At 28.8% G+C, this 11,420-nt stretch overlaps 1 protein-coding gene across 1 annotated transcript; it reads left to right on the top strand.

Annotated features, from left to right (window-relative positions):
- Window positions 1-6,622: 6,622 nt before the first annotated feature.
- On the top strand, window positions 6,623-11,149 carry LOC146925011 (uncharacterized). Its single transcript, XM_085711910.1, has 9 exons — window positions 6,623-6,775; window positions 7,595-7,663; window positions 8,343-8,432; window positions 8,583-8,625; window positions 8,899-9,005; window positions 9,727-9,822; window positions 9,971-10,161; window positions 10,260-10,329; window positions 11,066-11,149. The coding sequence occupies exons 1-9, from the start codon at window positions 6,623-6,625 to the stop codon at window positions 11,147-11,149; spliced, it is 903 nt and encodes a 300-aa protein (XP_085568036.1).
- The last annotated feature ends 271 nt before the right edge of the window (window positions 11,150-11,420 follow it).

Genomic DNA, 11,420 nt, shown 5'->3' with positions numbered 1-11,420 from the left:
GAGATACCGAAGATTGGTTGCAACAATGGTGATTATTTGATTGTTTTTGAGTCTTTGTTCGAATCAAATTAGTTATAGTTGTATAATTGATGACATTTCTGAAGTCTCAACTTCACAATCGATTAATTTTTTTGTGATTTCTTTTTTGAGCTTAGTATCTTAGACACTCTTCTTTTTCAAACAAAAATGCAAAAAAAAAATTCTAAACCATAAACGAGGTGAGTAATATTGGTGGGGGTAAACCATTAAAAATAGGTGAGGGATTTAAAAAGTTAAATACCTTTAGCATGCATATACTACCCCGAACTCAAATGTAAGTAAAAAAAAGAAGATATATTTAGTAAAAATTTAAATTAGATTAATTTATTTGACTTTTTGTTTATATTCGAGATGCGAGGATATAAACCCGTCTCCTCTGCATTCACTTCCCACGCCGAAACGGTAAAAACCTCGTTTAGTTTAAAATCTGATAATAAACCTTAAGCAGCTCAATCTCAAAGGCTACCTCTTTTCTTTGTGTGCTCTCAAAGGTTCTTACCAATCCATCTTTCATTTTTTTTTTTTTGGTTTATTTTTAATGTCTTTGATGGAATTCACAATAATCCTAATCTTGGAGGAGTAGTGACACTCTGTAAGTGTAATTTAAATTGTTTGTGTACTCTTGTACTCGAATTGTGACACACTACATTGTCATACTAGCCCTTTTTGCTAGACTTAATTACATTTTTGGGTATTTTTTCGAGAATCAATATGGGATTTTAGGCATAATTGACTTAATTTTTTTTTTTTCAAATAAAGATTTGTTTCAATTTTAATGCATGTTAATCATTGTTAACTAGATGAAATAACATATTTTTTATTTTGAGAAAGGTTAGAAACACTCACTTTCTAACGCTCTCTTTAACACTCACTCATCCGTTAGATGAAACACATGTGAGTCTCACCATTTTATGTGAGTTTCATTTTCAAAAAATTGTATCCACATAGATTTCAACCAATAAAAAAGTAAATATTAGATTGAGTGTTAAAAAGAGAGTGGATATTAGAGTGAGTTGCATCTGCTGGTATCATAATTTTTGAACGTTTGATAGTGATATTGCATAATTCTCTATTGGAAAATGTTGTATTCGGCGATAAATTGCTTCACGAGAATTTCAAGAAATGATGTGACACCTATTTGTTGGCCATTTAACACCAATATCCCATGTTTTCCGCCAAAATCAAATTGTCAAATTGTTAGCAATTAAGGAATTACACGCTCGGGATGAAATCATTCGCTTTATATAGCACCTCTCTTCTCTATTTCGTGACTAATAATTTATGTCCACGAAGCATAAAAAGTTGTAAAAAAGAGATCATTAGAAATAGGGCTGGAAATGAGTCGAGTCGAGTCGAACTCGTCTGAGCTCGGTTCGACTCGATAAGAATTGGTTCGGCTCGAGTTCGACACAAACTCTTTTTTCAGCTCGAGTTCAGCTCGTTTAAGGTTCGCGAACAGTTCAGTTCGGTTCGTTAGGTTCAGTTCGATTTCTCAACTAACATAAAGTCCAATTTTTTTGTCAAAAAAAAATCAAAATTTATCGATCTTTGACCTTTTATATTAAATTTTAAAAAAAAATTGAATTAAAATACAATAATTATAGGGGCATACCTCAATATTTTCTGTGTAATATTCATCCTATGACATAAATCTTAACAAGTGAATAAAAAGAAAGGAAAACTCACAATTTAGATGAAGAAAGCATGAAAAATCATACTTATTAAATTAAGAATAGACATGCATGTTACTGCATGGGAAATAGTTCATGAAAAGCCATCAAGGCCTTTGAAATCTCATATATGAACTTAACTTCAAACGCATCACTGGCATAATCCTTAGAAACTTGAGGAGCCTTTGGAATCTGTTTCCTTCCAAAGATGTTATCAGCGTTCAAAGATTTTGACATAAAAGTTCATATAACCATTCTTAAAATTTGTCAACATGTCAGCAACACAATCATTCTTCAATAAGAGAGACAAACTAAGAAAAGTAACCTAAAACAAAAGTATAGCCACAAGAGGACAGGAATGACTTTATCTTTTTGATTGAGCCATGCCCCTTGCTGAATTTGCCTATGGCCGTCGGAGAAGAAGAGAGAACATTTTATGTTTTGGTGGAATTGGAAAATGGAATAATTATTAAAGGAATTAAGGAAATGAAGACACTTAGGCTAATAAGTGAAATTCCTACTCCCTAGATAGTGGAACGGATGGGTAAAAAGAAAAGGAGAAATGTAACGACAACAATTAAGTTCATTCTTTTATATAGATATTTAATTCATGTAAAAAATATAAAAGTTTATATATATATATATATATATATATATATATATATATATAATCGAGTAATATCATGAACCAAACGAATCGAACTATCTATAGTTCAAGTTCAGCTCATTTAATTAACGAACTTAATAATCAGCTCAAGTTCGGCTCATTTGGTTCATGAACCAAGTTCAATGGACCAATTGTCGAGTCGAATTTCGAACTATATTCGAGTTGGTTCGGTTCATTGTCAGCCCTAATTAGAAAGGAAAGATAGATTATAAAATTAATAATGTTATAATCAATGTTGATTGAAGTGATCAATGTTGACGACATTAATTTATGATGACTATCTGAATTTTATATTATACTATTGTTTTTCATTGAACCCACACATGTAATCCATTTTTTTGGAGGAAGAGACAACAAATTTATTGAAAGTGCTAAAATGGCTTCAAAGTTTAAGCATGGATCAATTGAACATATATTTGTAACTTGATATTATGTCATTTTGTCTCATAAACTATTATGAATAGTGATTCAAATTTTGTTACCATAGATTAAATGATCAATGGAGTATATATAGATTTTGATTTCTATGAGTATTGAGTGTTTCTATGAGATTTTGATTTCTGTGAGTATTGAGTGTATCTTTGAGCATTTCGGTTTGTAGACCACCAAAATATATGATGTATTGCTACTTCCCACAAACCATGGATTTGGTTTCCTGTTGTGGGAGTTGAATGCGTGCATGCATGCATGAACAGTTGAACACACTGTGCCTTTATATCTCATGAATCTGTTATGTGCCTTTGTACCTACTCATGGAAGAAATTTATTTGCGACATATTGTAAAATCCAAGATAAAAGAAATGGAAAATAGAAGACTTGTCCATGTGAGATTCTTAGAAAGTTAGAATACTCAAATTGGGATGATAATCGATTCCTTCTAGCGAATGATTTACATCCATTGACAAAGTCTGCCTAATTAGAAGAAAATGCAAAATTATAACATCAATCAAGGATTCTGAATAACACTAGTCTTGGTAATTTCTAAGTATTCAAAAGTAATTAAGAAACTTGATATACCACGTGGTTCACTAGTTATATATACATGAGATACAACTATAACAGATGCTTCATTTTCTTCTTTTCTTCTTCGGTATTCTTATTCTTAATTGTCATAGATGATCATGATCTATGCTACCTTGTTCATTATTTCTGAGTTTATTTCTCTCCCATATCTATATAATATTGTGACAAATTATTTTAGTCGTGTAGATATATATAGTAAAACTTAAGCATCAATCAACCTAATATTTTAGAAATCTTTTAAAAGAGAAGTCCACATGTGCTCCTTAATTTATCTAAATCAAATTATTTCTAATCTATATAAAGGAGATACAATGTGCCCTTGTTGTGGTACAATGTAAAAAGAACGAATGACGTTGTTTTATGGGATGTGCAGCAGCGAGGGTACATAGATATGGTATTTTGGATGCTATGTTGCGACGAAACAGAAAGTACTGAAGTGATGATTCCTTTCGACGCTATGTTGCGACGAAAAAGAAAGTACTGAAGCGATGAATTCCTTTTGACGCTATGTTGCGACTAAACAGAAAGTACCGAAGCGATGAATTCCTTTCGACATTTGAGGTAATGATCCGGTGCGATGGTGAGAGTATTTCAGCACTCTAATCAGATTGTAGGTCCATAATGGGCTAAAACATGCCAAGGTAAAGTTAAATGTAAGGTGGATGCAGAAATATTGCAGAAGAAAATTGCTTTGTTATCGGAGAGCATGTATTAGAAATGCAGTAAGAAAATTTATTCAAACTCGGTGTTACTTACATTTAAATTTTGGTAGACTACTCTAATTTACACAATCAAATATACAAATTATATAAAATATACATAAGCATATATAACCCATGTTCCGTTCAAAAAATATATAACCCAATGTTTTAAGATGCTATTTTAATTGTTGATATTGAAAATACTTGCGCAATTTTGGTGTTATTTGTAAGTTTGTGAAAAGATATAAAATACATATACATACATAATTTACAAATCATAATCAAAACTGCATAAATAAACATAGTAAAACATAGGGGAAACATATACACATGTAGCGGAATAAAAAAGCAGTCTCAAATAAGGTGGATAATAATAAGGAATTTGGTGACTATCATACAAACGAGCTAGTTTTGCTAATTCATGGTCTACTCTATTGGCTTGTCTCTTAATAAAATGGATCCTAAAGTTATGTTTCATGTACTTATTTATAATCCCCTCAACTGGAGGGATAGGTAAAATGCATTAAGTTTGTTTTTGTGACAAAAAAACTTTTTAGAAATGACCTTTAAATTTAATTAGATTTAAATATGTTAATCGTCGTTGTAAGTTTTAGTGTTTTTGGTTTTCGTCTTCGTATCTTTCTTTTTTTGTTCTAAAACAAACTCTGTAAGTTATAAATGTTTTGCTTTTGGTCCCTGTCGTCATCTTCTGTTACAAAAACGCTTATGTGTCTAACGTCAACTAACATGTGACGTGCCAAGTGAGGCTTATGTGTCGTTCTAGATATCCGGTGACAAGGTTATAGGAACCAAATCCAAAATTGAAAATTTACTGAGGGACACAATTTAAAAACACGAATTAATAAAATTTCAAATTTTAAACCTTGTTTTCCTTTCTTCATCTTCTTCCTTCCTATTCTTCATCATCTTAAACCATTTTTTTTTCATAACTCAAAAACACCATTTTTTTCTTCAGAAATTTCATATTTTCCTTCTCTCTTCTCTTTCTCGTTCCTCTACTTTCCTCTTCTCTTCTCTCTTCACTCTCTTATCCTTCTATTCTCTTCCTCCTTCTCTTCTCACCTCTCTCTTTGTTTTTTCTTACAACAACAACAAATCCATCAACCCAACACCACCACCATTATACATTCATCTCTTCTCTCTTTGATCTAGATTTTCAGCAACAGTATTAAACACAATAACAATCGAAACAACACAAGTCAACACGGTTCAAATTGCGAAACCGAAATTCTAAAATCGCAAAACCAAATTGTTGTAGTCCAAATCCTAAACATCAAATTGCAAAAAATGCTTATTCAGCATGCCACATAATTGTATTTGTCCAATTATATGACTTCATGGCTCAAAATCAAAGAATCTTCATATTATAGGGTTGAAATCTAAACTTTTTCTTACAGGGGTGTAAACCAGAATTCGCTTATTACATGGGGGTAAACATATATTAACCCAAAAAACAATGCATCATGCAAGTCAGTAAAATAATGATTTCCTTTATATAATTGGTTTTTTTTTTACATATAACTAGTTTCTTCTAAAAAAAATACTTAAAGATATTAGCAAAAAAAAATACTTCAAAAAATTGTTAGTTTGTTTAATTAAATAAAAGTGAAAAATACATTTTAAATTTCTTTAAAAATCAGCCTTAATGTTTTCTGAAAAAAACTGCAAGTTTATGTTTGTGACTACATCTTGTAAAACAAATGTTTATAACTACTTTAAAAAATGTCACAAAAAAACTAATTTAAAAAAAAAGGTTCTTTACAGCTGTAAAGTATAATTTAATAAAGATTAATGTTTTAAATTTTTAGTATTCATGCATAATAACTTTCTTTTTTAGTTTTATAAATATTACTTCAAATATTAAAACCATTTCTTTAAATACTTTATACCTTTTATATAATCATTATATTTTATTAAATAAATAGTTTTTGTTAATAAATATGATAAAAAATCATTAAAATGAGAATAAATTTAAAATAAAAACATATGTACATTTAACCACTAAGGACTAAATTTATATGCATGATAATTTTGAAAGGACAAAAGGTGTAATTTTTTTAATGGGAATAAAACAACTTAGTAATTTTGCAGGAAATAAAAACATATTTAATTTTTTTTTATAAAAAAAGTAGATTTCTTATTTTAAAGATGTAAAATAAAATATATTTTAAATATATTTTTATATTTTTAAAGGAAAATTTATCATTTTTATATTGAGTAATAATAGTTTATAGTATAATTTGATGATTTATTAAGTGTTTTTATTAAAGTTTGCATAAAAAAAGTATTTTTAAAGTTGTAATTAGCTGTTAGCATTATCACCTTATATAGAATATCTAATCATGAATTAAAATAATAAATAGTTAATAATATTGTTTTTTTTAAGGAAGTTAATAATATTGGTTAAAATTCAATGAAAAAGTGCAACTAAAAAATAATAACAAATATATATATATATATATCACCTTACTCAATAGATTGAAAATTCTTCTCCACGATCGATGTCAACAAAGAGTGATGCTTCATTTGTAGCTCCTCTCAGGGCTTCTACCCAGTTTAGCACCACTGCTCATATGATGGTGGACATGAAACGCCTTGTTATTGAACTTAGGAATCCAGATCTAAGAGCAAATGCTCTTCGTGTGCTTTCCAAGGTTCTTACTAATCTACCTTTCAGTTTGTTGTTCATTTTTTATTTGTTTCATGGGATTCACAAGTAAACCAAATCCTTAGGGAGTTGTGATACTCTATAATTGTGATTTAAATAGATTGTGTGCCTCTATGTCAACATAGATTCAAATTGTGATACACTACATTGTGATACTAGATCCTTTTTCTAGATTAAACATCTTTGGTTTAATTTTTCGGTATCTTGAAAGAATTAAGATAGTCATAATTGAGTTAAAAAAGTTCATTAATTAGTGTATCACGGGTGAAAACTTTCATCTGTTTTTATGAATAAATAAAAAATTCTATATAATTTAAAGATTTGTTTCAATTTTAATGTATTTTAATCATTGTTAATTAGATGAAATAATATCTCTTTATTTTTTATGAACTTGTGTTAGCTGGTATCATAATTTGAATTTTTTTTAGTGTTATTATGTAACTCTCTATATAAGTGAGAATGTATATGTCACATTATGTGACTCCAAGAAGCATAAAAATGTGCAAGAAAGAGATAATTAGAAAGGATAGATAGAGAATGAAGATAATAATGTGATAGTTAATAGGATTTGGATGAAAGCGACAATGGCCAAAAAAGTTATCTATAAAGAAGAAAAATTTACCTTAAAAATAGGACTAGGATCACTGCATGCAGCCGATCTAAGTTGCATAGTTTAGAATATCATTGAAAATGTGATACAATTTTATTCTATTTTGAAACTTTTATATTAAAAATTGGTTACTGTCCTATAATGTTTTTCAAACTCATACAATTAATAGAAAAAATTTCACATTTTATATTTCAGATGACGTCATTTCAGGAGCTTGCACCTTTATTGTGGAATTCTTTTGGTACTATTACAATACTTGTGCAAGTAAGTTATGTGTCTAACATTATATATTATTTAGCAGCTGCCTTTCTGTGCGTTAGTATCTTGCAAACTTCTTCCTTTTAAATATTTATAGATCTTTACTACCTGTTAGGAAACAAGATTTAATGAAACAATTATTGTGCATGTGTCTTACTTATATTGGATGAAAAATTATCATTCTGCAATTGGCGAAAAATATGCTGGTAGTGTGGGTGAAAATTTTAGCCACTGTCCTTTATCGGATGACACTCCTTCGTAACTATCATCCTTTCCCTTCTTTTTTTAGTTTATGAATTTATATATATTTGCTTCTTTCACGTAAATTTGTCACCAATTTATATTTATGTGTTTCCAACTTTTACTTTTCAATGTGAAAACAACATTTATTTTCACAATTAAAAAAATGGACATGATTATGGGGAGGGTTAGAAAATATATGATGATGATGATGATATCATTTAGATGTTTTTAAAATAATTGTCCAAGAGGTACTAGCTCATCAATTGTAAGAGTTTAGTTTTGTAAGATCAAGGGCACAAATTCAAATCTCCTCGTACAATTGTAAATTGATAAATAGTGTGATTCTTGTTAACACTTTTTTTCATTGTTTTAAGTTCAATAGTATTTTACAAAGATGTTTATTGATTTACATACACTTGTCGAGTAATGATATTTTTCCCAGGAAATAATTTCAATATATCCTACTCTTTCACCACTAAATCTTACTCCAACACAATCAACTCGAATGTGCGATGTTCTTGCGCTACTTCTGGTGAGATGAGCTTGTCATAATAAGTTTTTGAATTGTATTTGGCATATTGAAACTTTCATTATACAATATCGATCATGTTAAAATGATTACGCGATGTTTAAAATATGAAATTAATTCCTCTAACACTCTTCTCTCATATTTTCATTATAGTGTGTAGCATCTCACCCGGATACAAAGATGTCATTCCTCAATGGTAATGTCAATTTTCTAATTCATCTTAATTTTTTTTAATTTCTATCTACTCTTGTACTTAATAAGTCCACAATATTTAATTTGATAACTAAAAGTTATGTTTAGAATTATCATTAATGATATGTAGGTATAGAACCCTAATTATTAATTCTTTATAATCAGATTTAGGATGCAGTCAATTGTAGACCGTTATATTAAGAATGGGAAAATTATAGAAGAAAAAAAATTATCTTTTCATTAATATTCAGACTCATCTTTTCTTAATTATCCGCAGCTAACATGCACTTATATTTATATCCATTCCTTCAAACGACAAGTAATTTAACACAATATGAGTGGTTGAGGCTTGGTAGTCTTGGAGTCATTGGTGCTTTGGTGAAGGTATTACATCTTTGCTGGAAATATTTTTTTTATGCATAAGATTGTGTGTTTAATAAGTTTTAATGGTGACATCCATAATAAAAAGAGAATATAGTTACGGAATATATTGTCATAAAATTCTAGCAATGTGAAACTAAATTTGACAATGGCTTATATATGTCATTAACATAAAAGTTGCATAGTTAATTATTTATTATATTCATACAAGAAAAAAACTAAGTATTGACTATTTTAAAGTTTATGGCAAGTAGCTAGTTATTTCAAAAAACTATTTACTTCTACCGGCAATTACACATGCATTTACCATCATTCCTTATAATTTCCATTAAAACTTTTAGTGGTGCTAGATTCACCCACAATCAATTAATTGTTGATAACAATTTTAATGGTCGGTTGAGTTGGTGCTAAAAGAAGTTTTTGTTAAAGTGAAATATTTAATTAGTTTGCTTTCAATCTGATTGTGCTCTTGGTATGATTGTATATATTTATTTATGTTTCATATTCAGTTCTATGAAAATTCATATAAGGTTTTGGTACTTACAAATTCAACTTATTAAGATCAGTTTATATTCATCGTGGGAGAATTAAAATTTCCTAACTATTTCTTCTTTTTAATTGATTGCAAAAATTTATTTTATGTTTTATTTATGACATATATACCCTATTTATCTATAATTTGTCAATTATAATAATCTCCTTTTGTTATACATGATATTCACAGGTTAACACCAAAGAAGTCATGAGTTTCCTTCTTCCAAGTGAAATAATTCCACTATGCTTGGGTTGTATGGAAATCGACAAGGAGCCATCAAAATCTGTTAGTTCCTCTATTATTGTTGTTTTGCCAATTTAGTTTTAGAGCATTTTGTTTATATGAATTTGACATGGTTGTTATTTTCTTCTTGATTTTTTTGTCATCAACTTTTGTTGTCGATATCTGCTAATAAAGTTGTATATCAATGCAGGTTGGAACATTTATCATTCATAAAATGTTGTTAGACGTTGATGGTTTGGCTTATGTTGGTGATACAGCAGAGCAATTTTTTACAGTAGCTCGAGTTTTTGACATGATGCTGTCAAGTTTTGAGAATCAACATTCACCTCGTTTGTTGAAGCTTATAATTCGATGCTATTCTCGTTTGTCTGAACATAGCAGGTTGGTTGAGAAATTTCATAATCTTAAGTACTCATTAATATGAATTTTATCTTCATTCAAAGTTTCATATAAATAAAACTTCTTTCATATTAAAATAGGGCTCGCAGTGCATTAACAAGTTGTCTTCCAGACATTCTCAAAGATTCCAATTTCATCAATTGTCTTCATGTAAGTACTTCTTGGCATATATTAAATACACATTTCATTTAGGATGTTTGATAAACCTGATATGTCATAATATGTTTTAATATTACAAGATCTAATCTTTATCAACACAAAAGATATGACAAGACCTGTTATATGGTGGCTTTTAGGTACACAACCTAATGGATTTGTGTATCATGCCGAAATGTAAATATGACCACTGATTTATTATTAAAAAATTCAATGGCTATTAGTTTAGAAGGGATGTCTCTTTAGTAAGTTTAGTGTTACACTTGCGGTATTTGTATAGGGGAGCCCAACAAAAAGGAATATTTTGAAATCCAATAAAAATTTAAAATATAAAAAGTTTCTTGAATTAAAGATAAACTTAAACGTTTAATTGTTAAAAATATATATTTGTTATTGTCGAAATAGACCTGCTAGCATAAAATTTATAAATTTTATTATGTTTGGTGTCATATTATACTGATATGAATTTACGTAATACACACAAAGAGTCTTGTTTGAATATGAAGAGGATGTTAAAAATTAAAGAAGTGTCACATAGGTGGGTTCAAGGAATTCTAAGGTATTTAATTGGTTTTATAAAGAGCTAATATATAATATATATTAAATTGGTCACATATTTGATTATATTGGTTTGAACTATTTCAGATATTTAAATTGGTTTTATAAAGAGATAATTCACATTTAGTTTGTTTATATTATTTAATATTTGATATTGTTTTGATTTTTTCAGGAAGATTCAACAACTTGGAGGTGCATAAAAAAGTTGTATGAAAATCTTGGGATGAATCAAGCTTTTTTAGTACCTGGTGGATGAAGAAACAAAGATATTGCAGGATCATCATCATCAACAAATTGATATGTATTGTTCCCTTTATTAGGCTTGAAACACCAATGATTTATGACCCACTTATCTTTCCTCTTAAAAACTTGAGTTGAGTCAATAATTGATTAAGCATTAATAATAACTGAGTTTAAACATGTTCTTTGACTGTGTTGACAGATTCAAATATATTACTAATTATGTTTCTCTTTTGGTTTAATCCCTTGATGATGTTCAACTTGATAGTTAGATTATTAAATAAATG

The sequence above is a fragment of the Medicago sativa genome, chromosome 5 (genome assembly GCF_051527215.1).
Source record: "Medicago sativa cultivar Bolivia chromosome 5, Bolivia_mono, whole genome shotgun sequence".
NCBI classification, from domain to species: domain Eukaryota; kingdom Viridiplantae; phylum Streptophyta; class Magnoliopsida; order Fabales; family Fabaceae; genus Medicago; species Medicago sativa.
This window is presented reverse-complemented; position numbering and strand designations above follow the sequence as displayed.

Bases quoted from the DNA above. Each gene is read 5' to 3' on its own strand.
- LOC146925011 (XM_085711910.1), top strand. From the start codon at position 6,623: ATGTCAACAAAGAGTGATGCTTCATTTGTAGCTCCTCTCAGGGCTTCT. The intron at 7,664-8,342 runs GTAAGTTATGTG...TATTTTTCCCAG, and splicing joins CTATTACAATACTTGTGCAA to GAAATAATTTCAATATATCC. The intron at 9,006-9,726 runs GTATTACATCTT...TGATATTCACAG, and splicing joins TCATTGGTGCTTTGGTGAAG to GTTAACACCAAAGAAGTCAT.